At 49.3% G+C, this 17,521-nt stretch overlaps 7 protein-coding genes across 7 annotated transcripts, besides 13 other annotated features; all 7 read left to right on the plus strand.

The window, feature by feature from the left end:
* On the plus strand, positions 1-1,626 carry Tc00.1047053510655.10 (hypothetical protein, conserved; the record flags this gene model as incomplete). Its single annotated transcript, XM_808185.1, has 1 exon — positions 1-1,626. A coding segment is annotated over one exon (1,626 nt), but the record flags the coding sequence as incomplete, so codon positions are not given.
* Positions 1-16,038: a sequence feature (heterozygous, non-Esmeraldo-like haplotype).
* Positions 1,884-1,952: a sequence feature (T-rich).
* Positions 2,307-2,336: a sequence feature (AT_rich).
* Tc00.1047053510655.20 (hypothetical protein, conserved) lies at positions 2,455-3,837 on the plus strand (the record flags this gene model as incomplete). The annotated part of the gene is made up of 1 exon (XM_808186.1): positions 2,455-3,837. The coding sequence occupies one exon, from the start codon at positions 2,455-2,457 to the stop codon at positions 3,835-3,837; it is 1,383 nt and encodes a 460-aa protein (XP_813279.1).
* Positions 4,119-4,379: a mobile genetic element.
* Positions 5,061-8,831, plus strand: Tc00.1047053510655.30 (helicase, putative; the record flags this gene model as incomplete). Its single annotated transcript, XM_808187.1, has 1 exon — positions 5,061-8,831. The coding sequence occupies one exon, from the start codon at positions 5,061-5,063 to the stop codon at positions 8,829-8,831; it is 3,771 nt and encodes a 1,256-aa protein (XP_813280.1).
* Positions 5,584-5,608: a microsatellite.
* Positions 8,928-8,961: a sequence feature (AT_rich).
* Positions 9,081-9,106: a microsatellite.
* On the plus strand, positions 9,261-10,526 carry Tc00.1047053510655.40 (hypothetical protein, conserved; the record flags this gene model as incomplete). The annotated part of the gene is made up of 1 exon (XM_808188.1): positions 9,261-10,526. One exon carries the CDS (start codon positions 9,261-9,263, stop codon positions 10,524-10,526), a length of 1,266 nt encoding a protein of 421 aa, XP_813281.1.
* Positions 10,650-10,675: a microsatellite.
* Positions 10,748-10,799: a microsatellite.
* On the plus strand, positions 12,288-14,777 carry Tc00.1047053510655.60 (hypothetical protein, conserved; the record flags this gene model as incomplete). Its single annotated transcript, XM_808189.1, has 1 exon — positions 12,288-14,777. One exon carries the CDS (start codon positions 12,288-12,290, stop codon positions 14,775-14,777), a length of 2,490 nt encoding a protein of 829 aa, XP_813282.1.
* On the plus strand, positions 15,244-16,296 carry Tc00.1047053510655.70 (hypothetical protein, conserved; the record flags this gene model as incomplete). The annotated part of the gene is made up of 1 exon (XM_808190.1): positions 15,244-16,296. The coding sequence occupies one exon, from the start codon at positions 15,244-15,246 to the stop codon at positions 16,294-16,296; it is 1,053 nt and encodes a 350-aa protein (XP_813283.1).
* Positions 16,039-16,221: a sequence feature (areas merged during assembly that could not be assigned to a particular haplotype. This can correspond to areas where the two haplotypes were merged or to regions with more than two copies in the genome that were merged during assembly.).
* Positions 16,222-17,521: part of a sequence feature (heterozygous, non-Esmeraldo-like haplotype) that runs on past the window's edge.
* Positions 16,370-16,421: a microsatellite.
* On the plus strand, positions 16,515-17,006 carry Tc00.1047053510655.80 (hypothetical protein, conserved; the record flags this gene model as incomplete). The annotated part of the gene is made up of 1 exon (XM_808191.1): positions 16,515-17,006. The coding sequence occupies one exon, from the start codon at positions 16,515-16,517 to the stop codon at positions 17,004-17,006; it is 492 nt and encodes a 163-aa protein (XP_813284.1).
* Positions 17,466-17,506: a sequence feature (AT_rich).

A 17,521-nucleotide genomic window follows, 5' to 3' on the forward strand; every position in this document is an offset into this window, starting at 1 on the left:
TTTGATATTATTGAAACTGCTGAGCTTGAAGCCTCAATTGCGCCTGTCTGGGAGACTTTTGAAAATGATTCTATAAATTTGATAGGGCGATCCAAATATACGAATTTCTTATCCATATACGGGGCCTGGTGTAGCGCATCATCGGAATATGCACAGAACCGGAGGTGTGTCCCGCGCCCATTGCCGCCGAACAACTTGGTGTCGATGGAGATTCACCTCTATGACTGTGACGTTATTGCACATTTGTATGGTGGAGAGGATTTCATTCACTTTGATGTGCCTCAAAGCTACCTCCACACCATACAGCGCTTTGGTAACATGGAGGAGGAGGTGCAGGAGCCCTCCGTGCTGTGGAGTGGGATGGACTCAGACGTGGAGCTTCACCAGGGAAGACGCGAGGGACGACGAAGCGGATTCCTTGGCGTTGGGCGAAGACAGGACGAGTACGTTGTTGGCCGCTTCACTGGTATCCGACTTCAAGTGGATTTGTTTGTTCCCGGAAAGGCGAACTTATTGCAGGTGTATTTGTCCGTGCGGGATGGAGAAGTGGTGGATTGCATCGAGAAGAGTTCTGTGCGCACGCTATTTATGGCATCCCTTCCGCCATCTCTACGTGACCATGATGGCGATTTGTTTGAGATGAAGTGGACGACAGTTGTACCGCGGTCTTCTTCAATGAATGCCGGGATGGTTGTTGTAGGGAAACCGGAGGAGCAGCTTATTGTGCGGTTGCAGCCAGTCACTGTTGCCGTGCACCGACGTGCCATGAATTTGTTGTCCAAATTTATCGAAGACCCGGAGACTCTTTCCAACGAAAGTATTGCTTCGGATGACGTGCAGTCTCAGACGCTTTTCTTCAGTAAGATTGTCGTATTTCCAGTGCAACTGATACTCTACGTCTATTTTGAGGGCCACGACACCTCTCGAGCCACTCGTATGGATATGTTTGAACTCTGCAACTTTCTTTTGCCTTCTATTGAGCGGGCGCAGATCAAGGTGCCGCTTATCCTTGTCACGGCATGCCCTCTCCACCGTGTCGGGGACCGCATTTTAGACCTTATGCGGGAACAGATACTCAATTTTCATGGTCTTTTCATGCTTCTTTGCGGGGTGCAGCCGCTGCAGTTGGCGTCAAACGTTGGGACGGCAGGCGTGGAGATTCTTTTTGCTCCTCTCAATGAATATCGTCGCAACAGACGTTTTTTCTCTGCCCTTTCCGCCGCTCTTCGCAAATTTCTCTTTACACTTGTCTCTCAATCACTCAACAGCGCGGTGGCGGTTTCGCGACGGGCACATAACACGACCTCCTCCGTGATTACTTCCGTGTTGCCAGTGAGTGAATTGTCGCCCGTGTCGCGTGGGTCGCAGCCGGTGAGTCTTTTGGAGGGTTTGAAGCGTGGCTTTGCGGAGCTTCTTCAAGGACTTCGCTTGGCCTCTAACGTTGCCGCGTATTGCTTGGGGCCACACGGAAGTCCTATGCGTTTACCGCTGGCGGCTTCACTGGTTTTTGATGGATTTATGCGTGGGGCACTTGAGGTGATGTGCGGGATACGCAACGTGGTTGCCCCGGAATTATATGGGCAGGAGAAAAAAATTTTCAAGGGAAAACGGCGGAAGATAACTTGAAATGTGAGGGGGCGGGGAGAAGGAAGGATGTGCAATAGGACATTGCTTCATTGAGACGAGTTATGCTTTTTCTCCTTTTTTTTTTTTTTGTGATTGTGTAGACTATCTTTGGTTCATGTATATATTGGCATGTGGAAGAGAGGGAGAGAAGGCAGAGGACTGCGTAGAAGCAACCGTTCTTCATGGTTTCTAGGGAATACACTACAGAGGCACACGCGTGATCTCAGCTTCAATTAGTTCTAAAGCCATGCTGTGCGTCTTTTTCTTTCTTTATCTTTTTTTTTTTTTGTGTGTACATTTCTGCTCTTTTACTTTTACCTTTTTTTGATGCCAGTGATGTTTTCTCTCCCCTACTAAATTCCGCTCTGTTTGTTACCCGCCTGCACTTTTGCCTTGTGGAAAGTTCATTTTTTTTTTTTTTTCTTTACAAGGAGACGTGACGATTTACAAAGTTGATCTCTTGTGTTCTGCTTCTGCCGTATATTTCCCGATGAGGTTTTACCTCTTGCCATTCCTTTCTCTTTTTTTTTTTGTGGCTTGCACGAGTAGTGTGTTTGCCCGTCTTGATTTGACTACTGCTGCTGCTGCTGCTTTGTTTTTTTAATCATCGAAGTGTGGAGGCATGAGCGGCTCCCACACGGGTGGGATGTGCACTGCTGCGTCGGATATCTTCTCTCTTGTTAATTTTTAATTTTTAATTTTCATTTTTTGGTTGCGGTGGGGTGGGTGGAGGCCTGCGTGCGTGTTTGCGTTACGACTGTTTGCGGCGAAGGGAGGAGGGCGAGCAAAAGATCACAAGAGGAACGGAAGGAACGGCAAAGGCAAATAATGGAAGGAAAGGTTGTGGTGCTGCTCCGAACGAGCAGTGTTGCACGAGCCCCCATCTACAAACACCTCCGGGAAATGGGCGTTATTTTTGTGGTCGTCCACCCGGTGCGGCCGGCCGATGCGTTTGATGGGGTCTTTCATTATCATCTGCAACATGACACAAATGAAGTGGATGCACTTGAACCCATACTTAGGCGTTTTCTTACGCAGCACGAATTGTTACCGGATGCAATCATATCGTTTGATGAGTACGGTATCTACCCTGCAGCTGTGTTGTCTCAGCGCATGGGGTATCGTCCCATTCCACTGCCACCAGAAAAGTTACGAAGGACATGTGTAAAGTCCCTCCTTCGCGAGGACTGTGCAAGGGAAGGCATCGCGTCTCCGAAAGCGGGGGTTTTGACTCGCCCCCAAACAGCATCAGTAGAACTAGTAGTGCACATTCAAGAGACTCTGAAAGCGGCGGGAGTGACTTTTCCCCTTGTGTTGAAGCCTTCCCCTGGGGCAGGGAGTATATTGGCAAAACTCTGCTACGGTGTGGAGGACGTGCGGGATCATGCGCTCTTGATGTGGGATGCTTTTGCCTCGCATAGTGATATGAAGCATTTGACAGCCGTCCTTAACCCTGCGGAGGGGATGGAGAGGGTGGAAATACTGTTCGAGGAGTACATTGGCGGCCAGGAGGTTGATTTGGACTGTTGTGTAGAAAATGGTAATGTTGTTTTCTGCTCCATCTCCGATAACTTTGAGGTGCGTCCGCCTTATTTTCTTGAGGAGGGAGGACTGTGCCCCACGGCACTGCCAATGTACGAGCAACGAGAATTAATGAGGCTATTGGATAAATTTGTGGTACTCCACGGCAAGGATCTTCATGGTGTTTTGCATTTTGAGGCAAAATATGACTTTGAACGACGCCAGGCGTATGTGATTGAGGTGAATTGTCGCCTAGGGAGTGCGGAGACAAACAGCATGCTACGAACCTGCTACCGTGGCCTGCAGCTGGGTGAGTCACTGGTGCGGTGTGCATTGGGGTTGTCAGTAAGAGAGCAGCTTTTTCTCCTCTACCCGGAGAAACTGGAGGAGGTAGGCAGCAACGAGAATGAGGCGAAAGATGCCTTGTTTCCGCCGAGTTGCTACTGTGCTTCTGTAAACATCTATCCTTTTCAGGAAGGGAGTTTGGTGCGGCTGGAGGTGCCCGTATCTGGAAAGGGACTTGTTGACTATGGAGTGGCTGCCGTGCCAGGGGCTTTGGTGGCGCCACCGCCAAATTCGTTTACTTTCCTGGCCTGGATGGTCGCCCAAGGGACGACGGCGGAAGAAGCGACGATGGCAATTGCCAATCTCAGAGAAAACTTTGTGCAAGAAATATCTGCGGCCCAATGAATGCCCTGTTTGCGGAGAGTGGAGACGGCAGACGGGGGGTGGAAGGAGTGGTTGTGACAAATTATGGAGGTTTCTTTGAAAACGCAAAGAGGAGGTAACAAAGGGATGCAAAAAGTACACATAAGTTATTAATACCGATGTCAAATACGACTCTTTTTTTTTTTTTTTTGTGTGTGTGTGTGTGCCTGTGTTCTGTAGTCATTGCATCAATGATGCACACAAACAGCAGCAGAAGTAAAAAAAGAAACAAAAAGCAAAAAACAAAGAACGGGCATGCTTCCAGGAGCTTGTGAAGAGAATGATCGCGAGGGAGGTTGGTTATCTGGATTAATATATCCTCCATCAAAGGCGAATATATTTATTTGCGATGCTTGCCCATCTTATGAATGCTATAAAACACCGCGGTGGAAGGAGTCGAGGAACCGATAACGGCAAGACGAATGCTTTTTTCTTTTCTGCTTTCCCACTCATCCTCTTTTGATTCCTACCTCGCGGCGGGGTCTTGTGGATGGGCACAAAATTTTCCACTTCGTAAGGAAGAAACATCACCAATCTGAATAGACTGCGCCGTGTCACGAGAGTGGCTCTCCGAATACACATGTATTTACTTGGAGCAAACATTGAGGATGTGGCGAATCCGCTGCCTCTCCATTTACCCCTTTTCCCTCTTTTGCTTGATTTCTTTAGATAAGCTCAAGATCCGTCCGGGCGGATCTTTTGAACGCCAAACGCGTGTGTTTTTTTTTTATCTTTGGTTAAATATATCCCTACTTTCTGTCATCACATTGACGCTGCCGCCCCGTGCTGTATGCTTGTGAGCCGTGGCGGGAGCGTGGGGCGAAGTTATTTGCGCGTACGAGAGGAATGCATGCCTCTTTGCACATTATAACTCCTCCCACGTCTTTTGTGGGGTTTTTGTTGATGCTTTTTTGTGGACTACCGCTGCGGCACTTGGTTACTTTTTTTTTCCTGTTTCTGCACATTTTTTTTTTAATGCGTATTTTTTACTGCGCGGGCAGTGTTTCTTTCGCTCTCTTTCAATTGTGAGGGACAACTGCCCGAGGAGAAGGAGAGGAGGGAGAGAGAAGCCAACGGTGGCGCGGGCACTACACGCATATACAAATTAGGTATCCACATCCACACACGAGCCCAGTGGCCACGTTATTAGCAGGGTGTGGGGCGTAGGTGGTCGGAATTTCACGTGTTGCCACGGAGCTGCGCCAATGTACACGCTCAACTCTACTTCTATGCGCCGATCCCAGCATTTGCCACAGAAGCAGCACGAAGAGAAACCATTACGGCAAGTAGCGCAGGCGTCATCGCCTCATGGGGGAATAGATGGTACGAAAGGTCTTAACGTTCCTCCTTTTGCACCAGAATTTATTCATGGCAATCCATTGCCGGTGCCTTTGAGCACTGCTCACTCCACTGGAGTCGATATAAAATGGGCGCCGTCACCGGTAGCACCAAAACCGCCCCCACCGGTTGGCATGAACACATACGGAGCGGCGGATCCATTGGGCACCAGCTGGGAAACGACAAAAAAGGCAGGGACAAATTCAGTCTCGCCAGGTGTTTTACTGCGACAGCAGAGGGTGCAAGAAGAACTTGCTCAGGAGAAACTTAGGGTTCAGCAGGAGATTGCTCTTCAGCAACAGAGGTTACAGCAACAAGAACTCTCTTTGCTTTGCCTCTCTCAGCGGCAAGGAGATGAGCGTGGGCTGATACAGCAGCTGGCAAAGTTAAAGCAGCAGCAGCAGCAGCAGCAGCAAAGGACGCATGCTCCGGTTTCTTCACTGCACCACTTAAGCCGGCCGCAGTTCAATCAGCAGCAGCAGTCAGTTCAATTACAGCAACATCAGCGACAACTGAGACAGCAGCAGTCAATAATGACGCAAGAGGGAATTTTGCCGTTGGGCGAGCAATGGATAGACTCGAAAGCAGTGGCGCATTCATTGCCTCAGCCATCGCAACAACAAGGGGGAGTACGGCGAGGCAATCGGGATTTTGGGCTCCAGCGCCAGCAGCAGATCTACAGAAACCAATCAATGGGACGGAAGTGGGAGCCCATAAGCGAAGTTGAATTTGGTCACAGAACTGGGTCTGGTGATAACCGGAAGGATAGTCCTTGTGGAGTGAACGGCGCAGGAACGGTAAATCATATATTGCCATCCCTTTCTGATGAGGAGATTTTGCACAAGTTTAAAAGCCTTTACGCCCTTCAAACCGATGACGAGGGGGGTGCAGAGCACCTTCGGGCGCAAGCGAGCACTGCGATTGGCGTTGTGGGGACTCTTGACGTTGAAAAGTGCCGAAAACTGATTCGGGACCACGACGTCACAATTGTTGTGACAGACACAGGCACAGGCAAAAGTACGCTCATCCCAAAGGCCATCCTCGATGGACAGCCGGATGCCAAGGTGGTAAACGCCCAACCAAGACGCACGCCCGCAATTAAATTGGCACAACGCGTCGCCGCATTGTACGGCGAGAAGGTTGGAAGAAAGGTGGGCTACTGGGTGCGGGGGGAACACGTGGGAACGTTAGGTGAAACCCCAATTATGTATGTGACAAATTACACTCTTTTTCTACACTTGATTCACAATTCTCCTAATGATATTGGCATTACACACGTTATATTTGATGAATTTCACGAGCGTACTACCGAGGTTGAGGTACTTCTTCTTATGATGAAGCTCGTGATGCTACGTAATCCGGGAAAATTAAGACTGGTGCTTTGCAGCGCCACCGCAGAGGTATCTAAGTGGAATTGTTTCTTTGAGAATTTGTCAGTAGCTGAATATTCCAAAGCCAATGCCATGTATCCCATTCATGATTATTACTTGGAGGATGTTAGCAAACTTATTGGCATGACTTTTGTTGAGCCAAGTACATGTCCTACGGGAGTTGTGCAATCTATTCAGCTTCATACCATTATTTTGATGCTGAAGGAGATGTTAAAATTTTTGGCGAACACAGCAGCACCGCAACACAGCATTCTTGTTTTTGTGCCGGGTCGTACAGTTGTGGAACAGATATCTTTGTGGATTCGGAACAATCTGGGCGATCAGTTGGACCCTATTCCATGGTACCGTGATATTGAGCTTGGGTTCATTCAGGAAGCACTTCAGCGGGAGTCTGTTACAAAAAAGAAGGTCTACGTTGCCACAGACATAGCCGAGGTGTCTTTGACTTTGCCAGATGTTGTGTTTGTCATTGACTCCGGCACGGCTAAGAGACCGCATATTATTGAGACCAACCCCAACTCGGTGGCATTTCCGCCTCTGGAACTTGTTTGGGAAAGTTCGGTAAATATGCTGCAGCGCCGTGGCCGTATTGGACGGGTGCAACAGGGGTTTTTCTTTACTCTTTTGTCCCGAAAGCAGGCGCAACAGTTGTCTCCAAATGAATCTCGCTTGGGGAATGCCGTATTGCATGAAATTGTGCTTCACTGCCTTCACTTGACACCCTCACCATTTCTAATGTTTTCCTTATGTCGTGAAAAGCCTCGGAAGGTAAGTGTGGAATTGAGTCTTTCAACGCTCTGTGATGGTGGGTATATTGTGCCGGAGGGGGATTGTGGATCATTGATTGAGGCAATCGATAACACCATAAATCACCGTGTGAAGGACGCATGGAGTGCGCTTATTGCGGATGCATATGCGTCCAGAAAGGATGATAATGACGTGTTGGGTCTCCCGTTGGCTCAACATCGCTTTAAATTGTCTCTGCGTGGGCTGATTGTTGGGGGGCTTCCCCTTGGTGTGGAGCCGGGCACTATTGTGTTCAGCGGGCTCATTATGGGTCTTACGACACTTTCTGTTATTGCTGCATCTTGCGTCTCCTGCAACACACCCTTCTATGTGCCGTACAATGCGACGGATAAGTTACAGCGGTTACATCTTTTGAATGAGGTGGAGAAATTTATGCGAATATTTAAGGGGGAATACTACAACGATGCACTTTCTGCCGTTGGCGCAGTCATTGCTTACATGGCGATGCAGCGTGAGGGTATATCGGAAGAGGGGCAGAACGCATGGTGTGAAGAACGATATTTGAGCCGGGCTCGTATTACAGATATTCTTCTTGTAGCAAAGCAAACAAGGGAACAACTTGCCGCTATAGTTCCCTTTGAAGACGTTACAGATGTGGATGAGTTAATGGAGCAGTATAATGAAAATGCATTAACACTTTCTTTTATTTGTTCAGCAGCTCACATGCACCACGGCATTTATGTGCTTTTTGATGCGGGTGTCGCACAGAAGAAGGGATATGCCGGAAGTGGTGTATTTGTGAACATCAATTGTTGTAGGGATCGATCGGTGCCAACCACGTGCCCATGGGAACGCGACACGGTGTGCATCCCTTTTACCGTACAAACTGTTTACGGGCGTCTTTTGGGTTCGTTCTCCTCGCAGCTTAAGCCAGAGGTGTTTAACGTCATGCTGTTGTTGCTAAGCAGTCGCTTTGTCTACGAGGAAATCCATGAGGACGCGGAGTCAGTTACGTTTGAGGTGGCCCAAAGCGGTAGTTGTGTGTACATCAACAGCGATAGGATAACCGCATTGCAGTTGCTACAGCTTCGACGGTTGATGTGTGCCAGACTGTGCGTGCTGCATTTTCTTATGCAACATGAGGCGGCACCCAGCGATAATGACGCGATAGCAGAGCATTTGCTGAGGACGGGGAGTGACTTTGGCATACCGCCAGGCATGGAGCAGCAACCACATCTCCTCTCTTTCATGATTACTTCTTCCTTGACGAAGGTGGTTCAACGAATTGGGGCGACGATTTCCACGAATTGCGACCGGAGGGTGTCCGGTGTTCCTGCAAATTCGCAGCCCTTCTGCAGGGTTACCGAGCGTCCAGCGCACTTTCACCCTACGCGGCAGTCAGCCCTTCTGTTTTCAAGCAACGGTTGTGCGCCGTATGAGTGCCCAGCAGGTGCAATGACGCCAGTTTACCGTGATCCGCAAGCAAACTTAATTGCATAGAGGATTATGCTCCATAAAAGGGATAAAATGAAATAATTCAATGTATATGCCTTTTTTTTTTGTGTGTGTGCATATATGTTGCTTTCGGGCTTCTGCTTATATATATATATCTATTTATTTATTTTTATAACTGTAGTGGACGAGGAACACGGAGGGGAAAAATAAGAAATTGAGAAAAAGGAAAGTGAATTATTGCCCAAGAGGGGGGCGTCAAAGATTTAGAGCTGGCGGTGTTGTTCTTGTTGTTGTTGGTGGTGTTGGTGGTGGTGGTGATGAGTGATTACATGCGAGTTTATTGACGTGGTTTTGTGGATTTTATTCTTGTTTTTCTTTTCAACGAACCCCTTCCCTCCCCACAAAAATGACTTTTTTTGGCGTGTGTTTGTTTGTTTTTAGGCTCTTAGGGTTGCGAAGGGTGAGCGGGTGGGAATGTCGTCTGGCGCTGGCCGTGGCGGGGGCTTTGGCACGCCCACGCAACTCGGGGTGCAGTACTCCTCCGAGGAAGAGCGCAGCATCTACGAGAAGGTGGCGACCATCGATGGCTACACCTTCGAGGTGCCGCCGGTTAACCGTTTCCACAGCAAAGCTGCGGAGTCCAAGTTTGTGCAACTTACCGGCTCCATGAATCCAAAGTTTGATGCGGAGCGCTTTGATGCTCTTCGTGAGCGTCTGCAGCAGGCTGACAAAAAAGGAAAGGACAGTCACTTGCAGGCCATCGCGGTGCTCTACGCCGAGTCTCTTGGAAACAATTTCTTAAGGGCCAAGAATGTGGACCTTGCAGAGCTGGAGAGGTGCTTTTATCCCACCCATATCCCCTCATATGCAGCCGCACTGCGAACCGTTGGACTTAAAAAGCCGCTTTGGTGGAGGCAGGGCCCTTTTGTACGCCTGGAGGACATTTCACGACTTCCACTTTCTCGGTGTGATGTCAACAAGCAAACAGTAATGAGCTTTGAAGAGTGGTATTGCCTGTTCTGGAACTACTACACACCTTTTAACACATTGGCGTACTTACTGATGGTGACAGCGCAATCCACGTTTCCCACAAGGGAGTTGATTGATGGCACCGCGGAATATCTCGCCTACCGTCACTCTCTCATTGAGGATCCGAGGGCGAGGAAAGCGCCCATCCTGTTTTTGGGCTCCCGCACAGGAAAGCTGGGCGGCCTACTGAATCAAACAGGAAAGATCCCCGTACCCGTCATTCATGTTCACGAGAAGCCCAACATGAATCCATATCTTCTTGTCATACCACCAAATAAACAGGACGAATTTAAACCTCATCCTATAATAAAAATGAAGGATCAGGTTGCGTTAGAGAAGTACGAACCCGCCATTGTGCTGATTTCTGACATGATCATGAACAATGATCCTACTTCCATGATTCGACGTATAGGGTCCGTGCGGGAGTACATATATTTTGGTATTCCCAACAGTTATATTGAGGGCCATCCATGGGATACGTGGGGGAATCCCAGATACCGCGAGAAGGGAACGGACCACATTCCATCCTACATCCGAGAAAATTGGTTGAAGGTCTCCCTACCTCACCTCTCACGATGGATGATTTACAAAACAGACAGTGAAATGCAAATGGGTAACGGGGCAGTTACAACGTGGATGCGGCGCCCTTTGAAACCTTCGGCCAAGGCAATATTGAGTTGGCGTCTTGCACGGTACAAACCATTTTACTGACACGGAATGTGGTGCTTGCGTGGAGTATTCAGGGTGGAAGGAAGGCAATGATATCTTTTTGTAGCTGTTGGTTGGTTCAGGTTAACACCACCTCATTTTCTTATTTCTCTCGTTTTTTTGCCGTGTTGTTGTTGTTGTTGTTGTTGTTGATCTTTGGTGGAATAAAATCAGCTTTCTCATTCAAGGAATTGTTTGCATCCTTTTGCTACCACCATCTTGTCTTATTATTATTATTATTTATTATTTTTTATTTTTTTATTGATATGGTCATTAATTGTTGATTCTTTTGCTCACTCTTTTTTTGGTGCCACCCAGGCCGCCTATTTAGGTCGGTCGATCGGGCAGTCGACGTGAGGGGGGAGCTGGGAGGGGGCGCAATTGACGGACTGCCGTCCTTTTTTTTCTTTTTCCTGGAGGCGTTGAACAGTTTGAGACGGGAGGATGAGTGCAATTTGAGGGAGCTGACGGAGCTCAGTGCGTTGCTGGGCCGGCGGAGTCTTTCCGAGGATGATCAGCTGGTCATGTTGTATCTCGAGGACTGTTACAACAACTTCTTGGAGGAGGGACTGCGGAAACTGCAGGGGGAGCGCGGTGGCAGCAATTCAAGAGGTCTTGGCAGTCTTTTTCAAACCAAGTTACTGCAGACTCTCTTGAGTCCAGGGCTCTGTGTGCAGCCGTTCGCACCTCAGAAGAAGAGCTCAAACACGAATTCTCATGGCGAAGAATATGTTAACCCGTTGGCGATGGCTTCAAGAGAGCGTTCAGTGGTATCGACGACCCCGTCTGTTGGGAGGAAGTTGTGGACATGGGTAGTTGACCGCATTATAGTGGGGGTGTACCGCATGCCGACCCGAAACAAGATGGAGCGGGGCACATGCTGGAAATATGGCGACAGTGCCTAGCACGCGGTGGCAGCATGCTTTCCGTGGTCTCTTGTATGGAGTTGGGGGAGACGGTCCCGCCTGGCTTTGCCACGTTGAAGGACTGGGAGCGTTTCCCTGGGGTGGTGGATTAATATTTTGCTCCATTCATTGCCCCGGAGAAACTGGAGAATGCGCAGGAGGTGGGGAATGAAATGCTTGAATTATTGTCCACCGTCTGCAGAAGCGTTCACATGGCATTAACTATTGTGGACGCTGGACAAGTTGATACTCAAAAGAATCTACTGGACTCCACGGGATTCTGTTCATTGCTTCGTTTTGGCGATAGAAAGAAGCGAGTGCTTTTGAAAGCCAACCATCAACTTATTGTGTACATTATGTGCAAGACGGGAGAGACAAGGGCGTGGATGTTCGCCATGGCGTACCTCATGAGCCAATGCGGCATGGAGTATCAGGAGGCCGACCGCCACCTTCGGTAGTTGAGGGAATTTCATCCCAGTCCTGCGAAGGTGGAAATTGCGTTGAAGTTCTTTATGCACACGTTCGAAGCCCAACGTGCTGAAGACCATGCTGAGGAGCACGCGTACCTCAAAGTTTTGACGCAGGTGCTATCATTATCACTTTATTACTGAAATCGACTTTTTCGTGACTTGGAGCGGTTGGCATAATAGGATTTGTTTTGGTGGGAGGAAAGCAACAAAACATGAGATAAAGAAAAATACATCAAATGTTTCCGACGTTTTTTTTTTTTTTTTACTTTTTCTAATGTGGGTTGGTAAAGATAAGAACATCACTTGCCCTCTTAAATTTGCTTCTTTATCCGCCTTATTGCCTGTTTATTTTATTTTATCTTTGCATCACGACAATTTGGGTAGCATGCATGCACGGACGCGGGTCTTGTGAGACAAGCTTTTTTTTTATCAATTCCTTTTTTTTTCTTTTTTCTGCCTGCTCGCCGATGTGGGGAGAGGGAGCTGCAGGGAAGAGCGACTTCATGCCGTTGGGCGGCAAAAGAGGAAGAAATTCAGACACGGCGCCGTTTCCACAATCAATACGTGGGATGTTGGTGTTCGTCACGCAGGCTCTGGCCGAATCGTTGACTGTCACGTCTGACGCATGTTGTAACATGTCGATCAACGGGGTGAGAGGGAGACGGAGGAAAACAAGAGACCCGTCGTTATGCCCATTTGAAGAGAGGCTCTTCAAGGCCTTCCAAAGAGGGTTTTCGTCATGCCCACGGAAGCCACATGCCCTGTTGCACACCTTTTCATTGAGTCCCTCCGCGGCCAAGGCCTGTGCATATTTGCAGCGGCAGACCAGCCCCTCTATGTTGGAACGCGGATACTACGTTGTTGACTTGGATCACATTTACATGGAAGCCCCTACGTTCTTTGATGAGGCACATCGGTGTTGGAAGTACAGTACGAGAGGATTGCGGATGCAGAAAAAGACATCCATTTCACGACATCCTGAGCTGCTTATGATTGTGCTATCGCCTCCAGAGACGGCGGCGGTGAGGGGGCCAGGAACTATGTTCCCGACTCTTGTATGTCGATGCGCGGACAATGCAGATGGAACAGAGGAGGGTATTTATGCTCGGTTGTGTGGATTTCCACCAAGCGCCAAATTCAGTGTTTTATCAGAGCAACTGCAGCAGCTCTCATTGAGTTATCCGAATAAAGCATTGATTACAGAAGGGGATGGGTGGAATTGGCTTATGGCACATCTCCAGTCGCGGGATGTTTCATGCGATTGGTGCAGAGCAAGCCTCATTTCCAGTGATTTTGTCAAACAGTCACTTTTTTTTTTGGAGTGGTGTGTCCCAGAGGATTTTGCCTGGTTGCCTTGTCCGACAACAACGGTGGGCTGGGGCTCTGATGTGCTGGGCAAATTGTTGCGGGGCATCAGCGAGCAGTTGGTTTTTGCTGGTGGTGCTGACAGCGAGCCAGCGTCAAAACGCTGTCGTGCAGAGCATGAAGAGGCTTTTCTGGACATGTTTATTCCAACAGGGCTTGACGCGGTTGCTTCTTCCATGGAAGCTCTTGAAGAGGCGAAACGGGAGGTTGATATGCGTTTTGTGGAAAAAATCCACAGCGCTGTCTTCAGACCACGTCAAGGACTTCTCTTAAAGACACTATTGGGGCAGCTTGAAATGGTGGAGGAGTTTTTTTCTGGTTATAATCTGTATCCATGCGACGAGTCTCTTGTGAATGCAGCGGACATGAATTTCTCTCCACTACCCGCCGGGGCACCAACGGGAAGGGTTGCACAGCTGTTGAATGAGTGGGAGCGCATACAGAAGAGTCACCGTTGTTCCTCCTTTCCGTCCTCTGACACGCCGCACTCTCGAACCCGCCATGGTGATGCAGAGGTTGAATTGCCCGGGGAGGACGCGGCGGCACCGTTTCTAGAGATGATGCGGCGACATTTCATAAATCATGGATCACAGGGGGGAGTTCCTTTCCGGCTTACGGGGGATGGGGAAACGCTGTTGGAGGCACCATGCGTGGCCGAAACAACGCTTCGAGAACCACCCGAAGAAATGGTGGAGCTGGCAGATGTGGCGGAGTTGTTAACAGCTCTCAGTGCATCAGCAGATATTGACTTTCGCTTGGCAGTCGGCGATTGTGGCCTGGACAATCAGCTTCCACGAGGGCCACTTAAGAGCATTATGGAGGCTTCCGTTGCCGCATACATCTCTTTGGCCTTTGGCGCCAAAACTTTGGCGGTTGGTACTGCTGCATGCGGCCATGATGTCGTTGATTCGTCACGAGAGGGCGACGGTGATTGTCGTTCCACCCCCAGCACAGCCCCGTTGGAAGTGTTGGGTGATGTGTTTTTTAAATTCATGAATGAGATGGATGGGGGGCGGAATGAGCGAAGCAGCGAGCTTCACGATGTTCTAAATGAGGTGATGAAACTGATGTGTCACGTCAAAGCCGATGAAGCGGAGGCTGCGGGGGGCTACATTATTTTGAGCCCCAAAGGCAGCGGTGAAAATAATATGGACAGCGATGCTGCGTTTCCCATAACTTCTATTGCGACTCAACTAGTGGATGCGGCACGGACGGCAATGAGGCAGGCGGCGAGCGGGTTAACTGAGGTGGAGGCGAAAAGCCGAGGGATACGGTGGCTCAGGCACATTGCATTTCTTTTTTCTCACGCCTCGGTGCCTGTTGGTGCATCAAGTCCTATATTTCTGCCTGCACCGATGATGTCTAAAGAGACAGAAGGGGATCAAGTTCGGCGTGTCGTGCGAGGGCTGGAGGCACATTTGTTCTTCTTGGACGCTGCTTTATGTGCCGTCGATGAGGCCATTGTGAGACGCTGGGAAGACGCCCACGAGGCCTTGGGAAAAGGAATTGCCTGAAACGGAAGCGGAGGCAGCCTTTGTTTTACTTTTTTTATTTTCCTCTATTGGGATGGATACAGGCACACACAGAGTGGAATAGAGAAAAGAAATGTAACATTAATATTGTCACTTGCTTCTGTATTTAAAAAATGAAACTGCCGATAAATGGGGAAATTGTGGTGAGGTTTGATGGTTTTTTATTTTTATTTTAGCTTTCATGCTGTTGTTTTTTGTTTACTTTCACTGGAGGAGAGAGGGAAAAGGGTTGTAATGAGATGCGCTGACATGCGACATTTAGGTTTACACGTTTGCAGGTACAGAGATGCAAGACGACGCCCATGTTGCTAGAGGGAGGCGATGAAACGAGGTAATCGGTTGGGCGTGTGGGGGTCTGGGCTCATTGTGATTTCCCTTGTATCAGTAACACCTTTCTTCTTGTTTTTTTCGTTCGTTTGTTTTGTAGTGCTGAGGAAGTGGAGGATTGATGCGCCGTTTGGCTGCTGTCAATTGTGGAGGTTGTCTGCCGCTGCTGTTGTTTTATTGCCCGAATCTCTCGGCAGGCGCCCTGTTCTCGTCGGTGCAGGGCAAACCGGGCCACTCCGACGACGATGCACTAGGCGCAGAAGACTCGTTTAAGGCCGTTGAGGCTGCGCTGAAGGATAAGCAAACATCGAAGGACCAGGCACTACCGGATGAAATTGATCCGGTAGCGTCAGCAGTGAACCAACGAAGAAATCGTCGTAAAAGAAGCGTTGACTCCATCTTTGGTGATGTTCTGCACGACGCGCTGAGGTTGCGGGACATGGGGCACAAGCCTGACGCCGACTTTGTGTACAAGCGGGCGCAAGAGCGGATGTATGAGGAGGAGTACGGCCACAAGCCTCCTAGCGCGAAGGACCACGCAGCGAAGTATGTTCCATTTCCACCTGATTTAGGCCTTAATCGCCTAATTCCGCTAGAACACATAATCGGTGACGACCCGTGGCCTGCGCGCTCCATCACGGCGCAGAACCCCGTCTGGACGCGACAGCAGGTCGAGGAGGATCGAGTAAAGCATGGCGGTGCCCAGCTCAAGGAATGGGAGAAGAAGATGTTTGGCCCCCGAGAGGGCTTTGACCCTTGCGGAGAATTCATAGACGCCATGGAGGAGCTAGCATACTGGGAAGAACGTTTCGTAAAGTTTGTCCGCGAGGCGCCCCTGCCACAGCGCCGAACATTGCCACTTTTACATGAAGTTTATCGGTACATCACACACAGATTGGTTAGGGCGGAGCGACGCTATCTTGGAACGCGGGATGCGGCCCTGAAAAAGGCCCGTGCGTCGTCTTCCGTGTACAAAATGACGGAAGCCAACATTGAGCGTATCCGGAGTTTGTACTCAGAGACCCACCGCTCCCTCTCGAGTCCCAATTACGATCCTGTTCGCATGAAGAAATCCTTGACCGGCCCTCTTCTACAGATGAGTGAGTCCGAGTTTGAGGAATGGAAGAATGTGCGAAAACATCAAAGGAATCGTCTTGTGGCGGAAATTGTGTGAAGACAGTTTTTTTTTTTGTTGTGGTGCTTTGCCGTTGCCCTCTCTTTGTTACGAGTCCTTTGAAATCGATACGTTTTTTTTTTTTTCCTATTTGTTTTTTTGAATTTTTTCTGTCTTTTTTTTTTGCCGAGACTTTTTTTCTTTTTTATTTCCCTTTGCGGGCTCTTTTTTTGTACCTCTCTGCGTGTTCGTGTGTGGGTGACGGGCAAAGAGGAGAGATGCGGCGTGCCTTTGCGCTCTTCCGTCCAACGGCAGTTGTCCGTTGCGTGCAACCGGCGGCCTTTCGCCCGACGCGTGTGCTGCACATTCCCCCGCAGCTGGTCCGTCTAATTGTTGCCGGTGGCCTGCTGGTGTTTCAGGCCTTCGTGGTCGCCCACAACCGCGAGGCGCAGAGGCTGAGGGAGGAGGCGGACGGCACAGCCACAGGCGAGGGCTGCAGCACGGCTTTGATGTCATCCTCGGAGGCACTACATATTCTTGGAATGGACGCCAACCTCCGCGTTCCGCTGGAGGAAAAAAAGGACCGTGAGGAGGCAAGACGGCGCTTCGATCATCTCTTTGCCATAGCAAAGAACAACAATAATGCATATCTTCAAGGTAAGTTCAGCGCTGCGTACAGGCTCTGCGTTGACGCTAATTGGGATGCGGACGAAAATTCTTGCAGCAACAGGGGCATCGACTCTTCTGGCAGTGGTGGTGAACAAGGGTGATTGCCCTTTTTTTTTTTTGTCCTTCAGCTTTTATTATCCTCTTCTGCTGCATGCGCCGGGACTCCATGTTTGCTCTTGGTGAGCGGCGCCAACCAACAACAGCAACTGATGCTGCCAGGAGAATATGAGCAGGTGAAAGAGGGGAGAGCGCGAAAAGGAAGAATGGGCGTGGGCGGAATGAGTCGAGTGGAGGAATTTGAGGCATGGGACTCTTTTTGAGCTCTGTTGCTGGCGTGATTTTGGTCTTTGCTCTGTCACCTCAGCGCCACCAGACGTCTTGATTCCCCTCTCCAGGAGGGAATGACGATCGTTTGGCGCTTCACGGCCGGTGCCGTGCGGTTGCAACCGAGTGGCATTGGTGAAGGAAGGGTCTTTTTCGCTCTTTCTGTCTCTTTGCAGTTAAGCAAGTGCACAGACACGGAAACATATTTTTGTGTCATTTCTGCTTCTCACATTTGCTTTTTAAAAAAATTTTTTTCTTTTTTTTTCTTTTTTAAAAACCGGCTCCGTTCGTC

This window comes from Trypanosoma cruzi, genomic scaffold, assembly GCF_000209065.1.
Source record: "Trypanosoma cruzi strain CL Brener 1047053516807 genomic scaffold, whole genome shotgun sequence".
NCBI lineage: Eukaryota > Euglenozoa > Kinetoplastea > Trypanosomatida > Trypanosomatidae > Trypanosoma > Trypanosoma cruzi.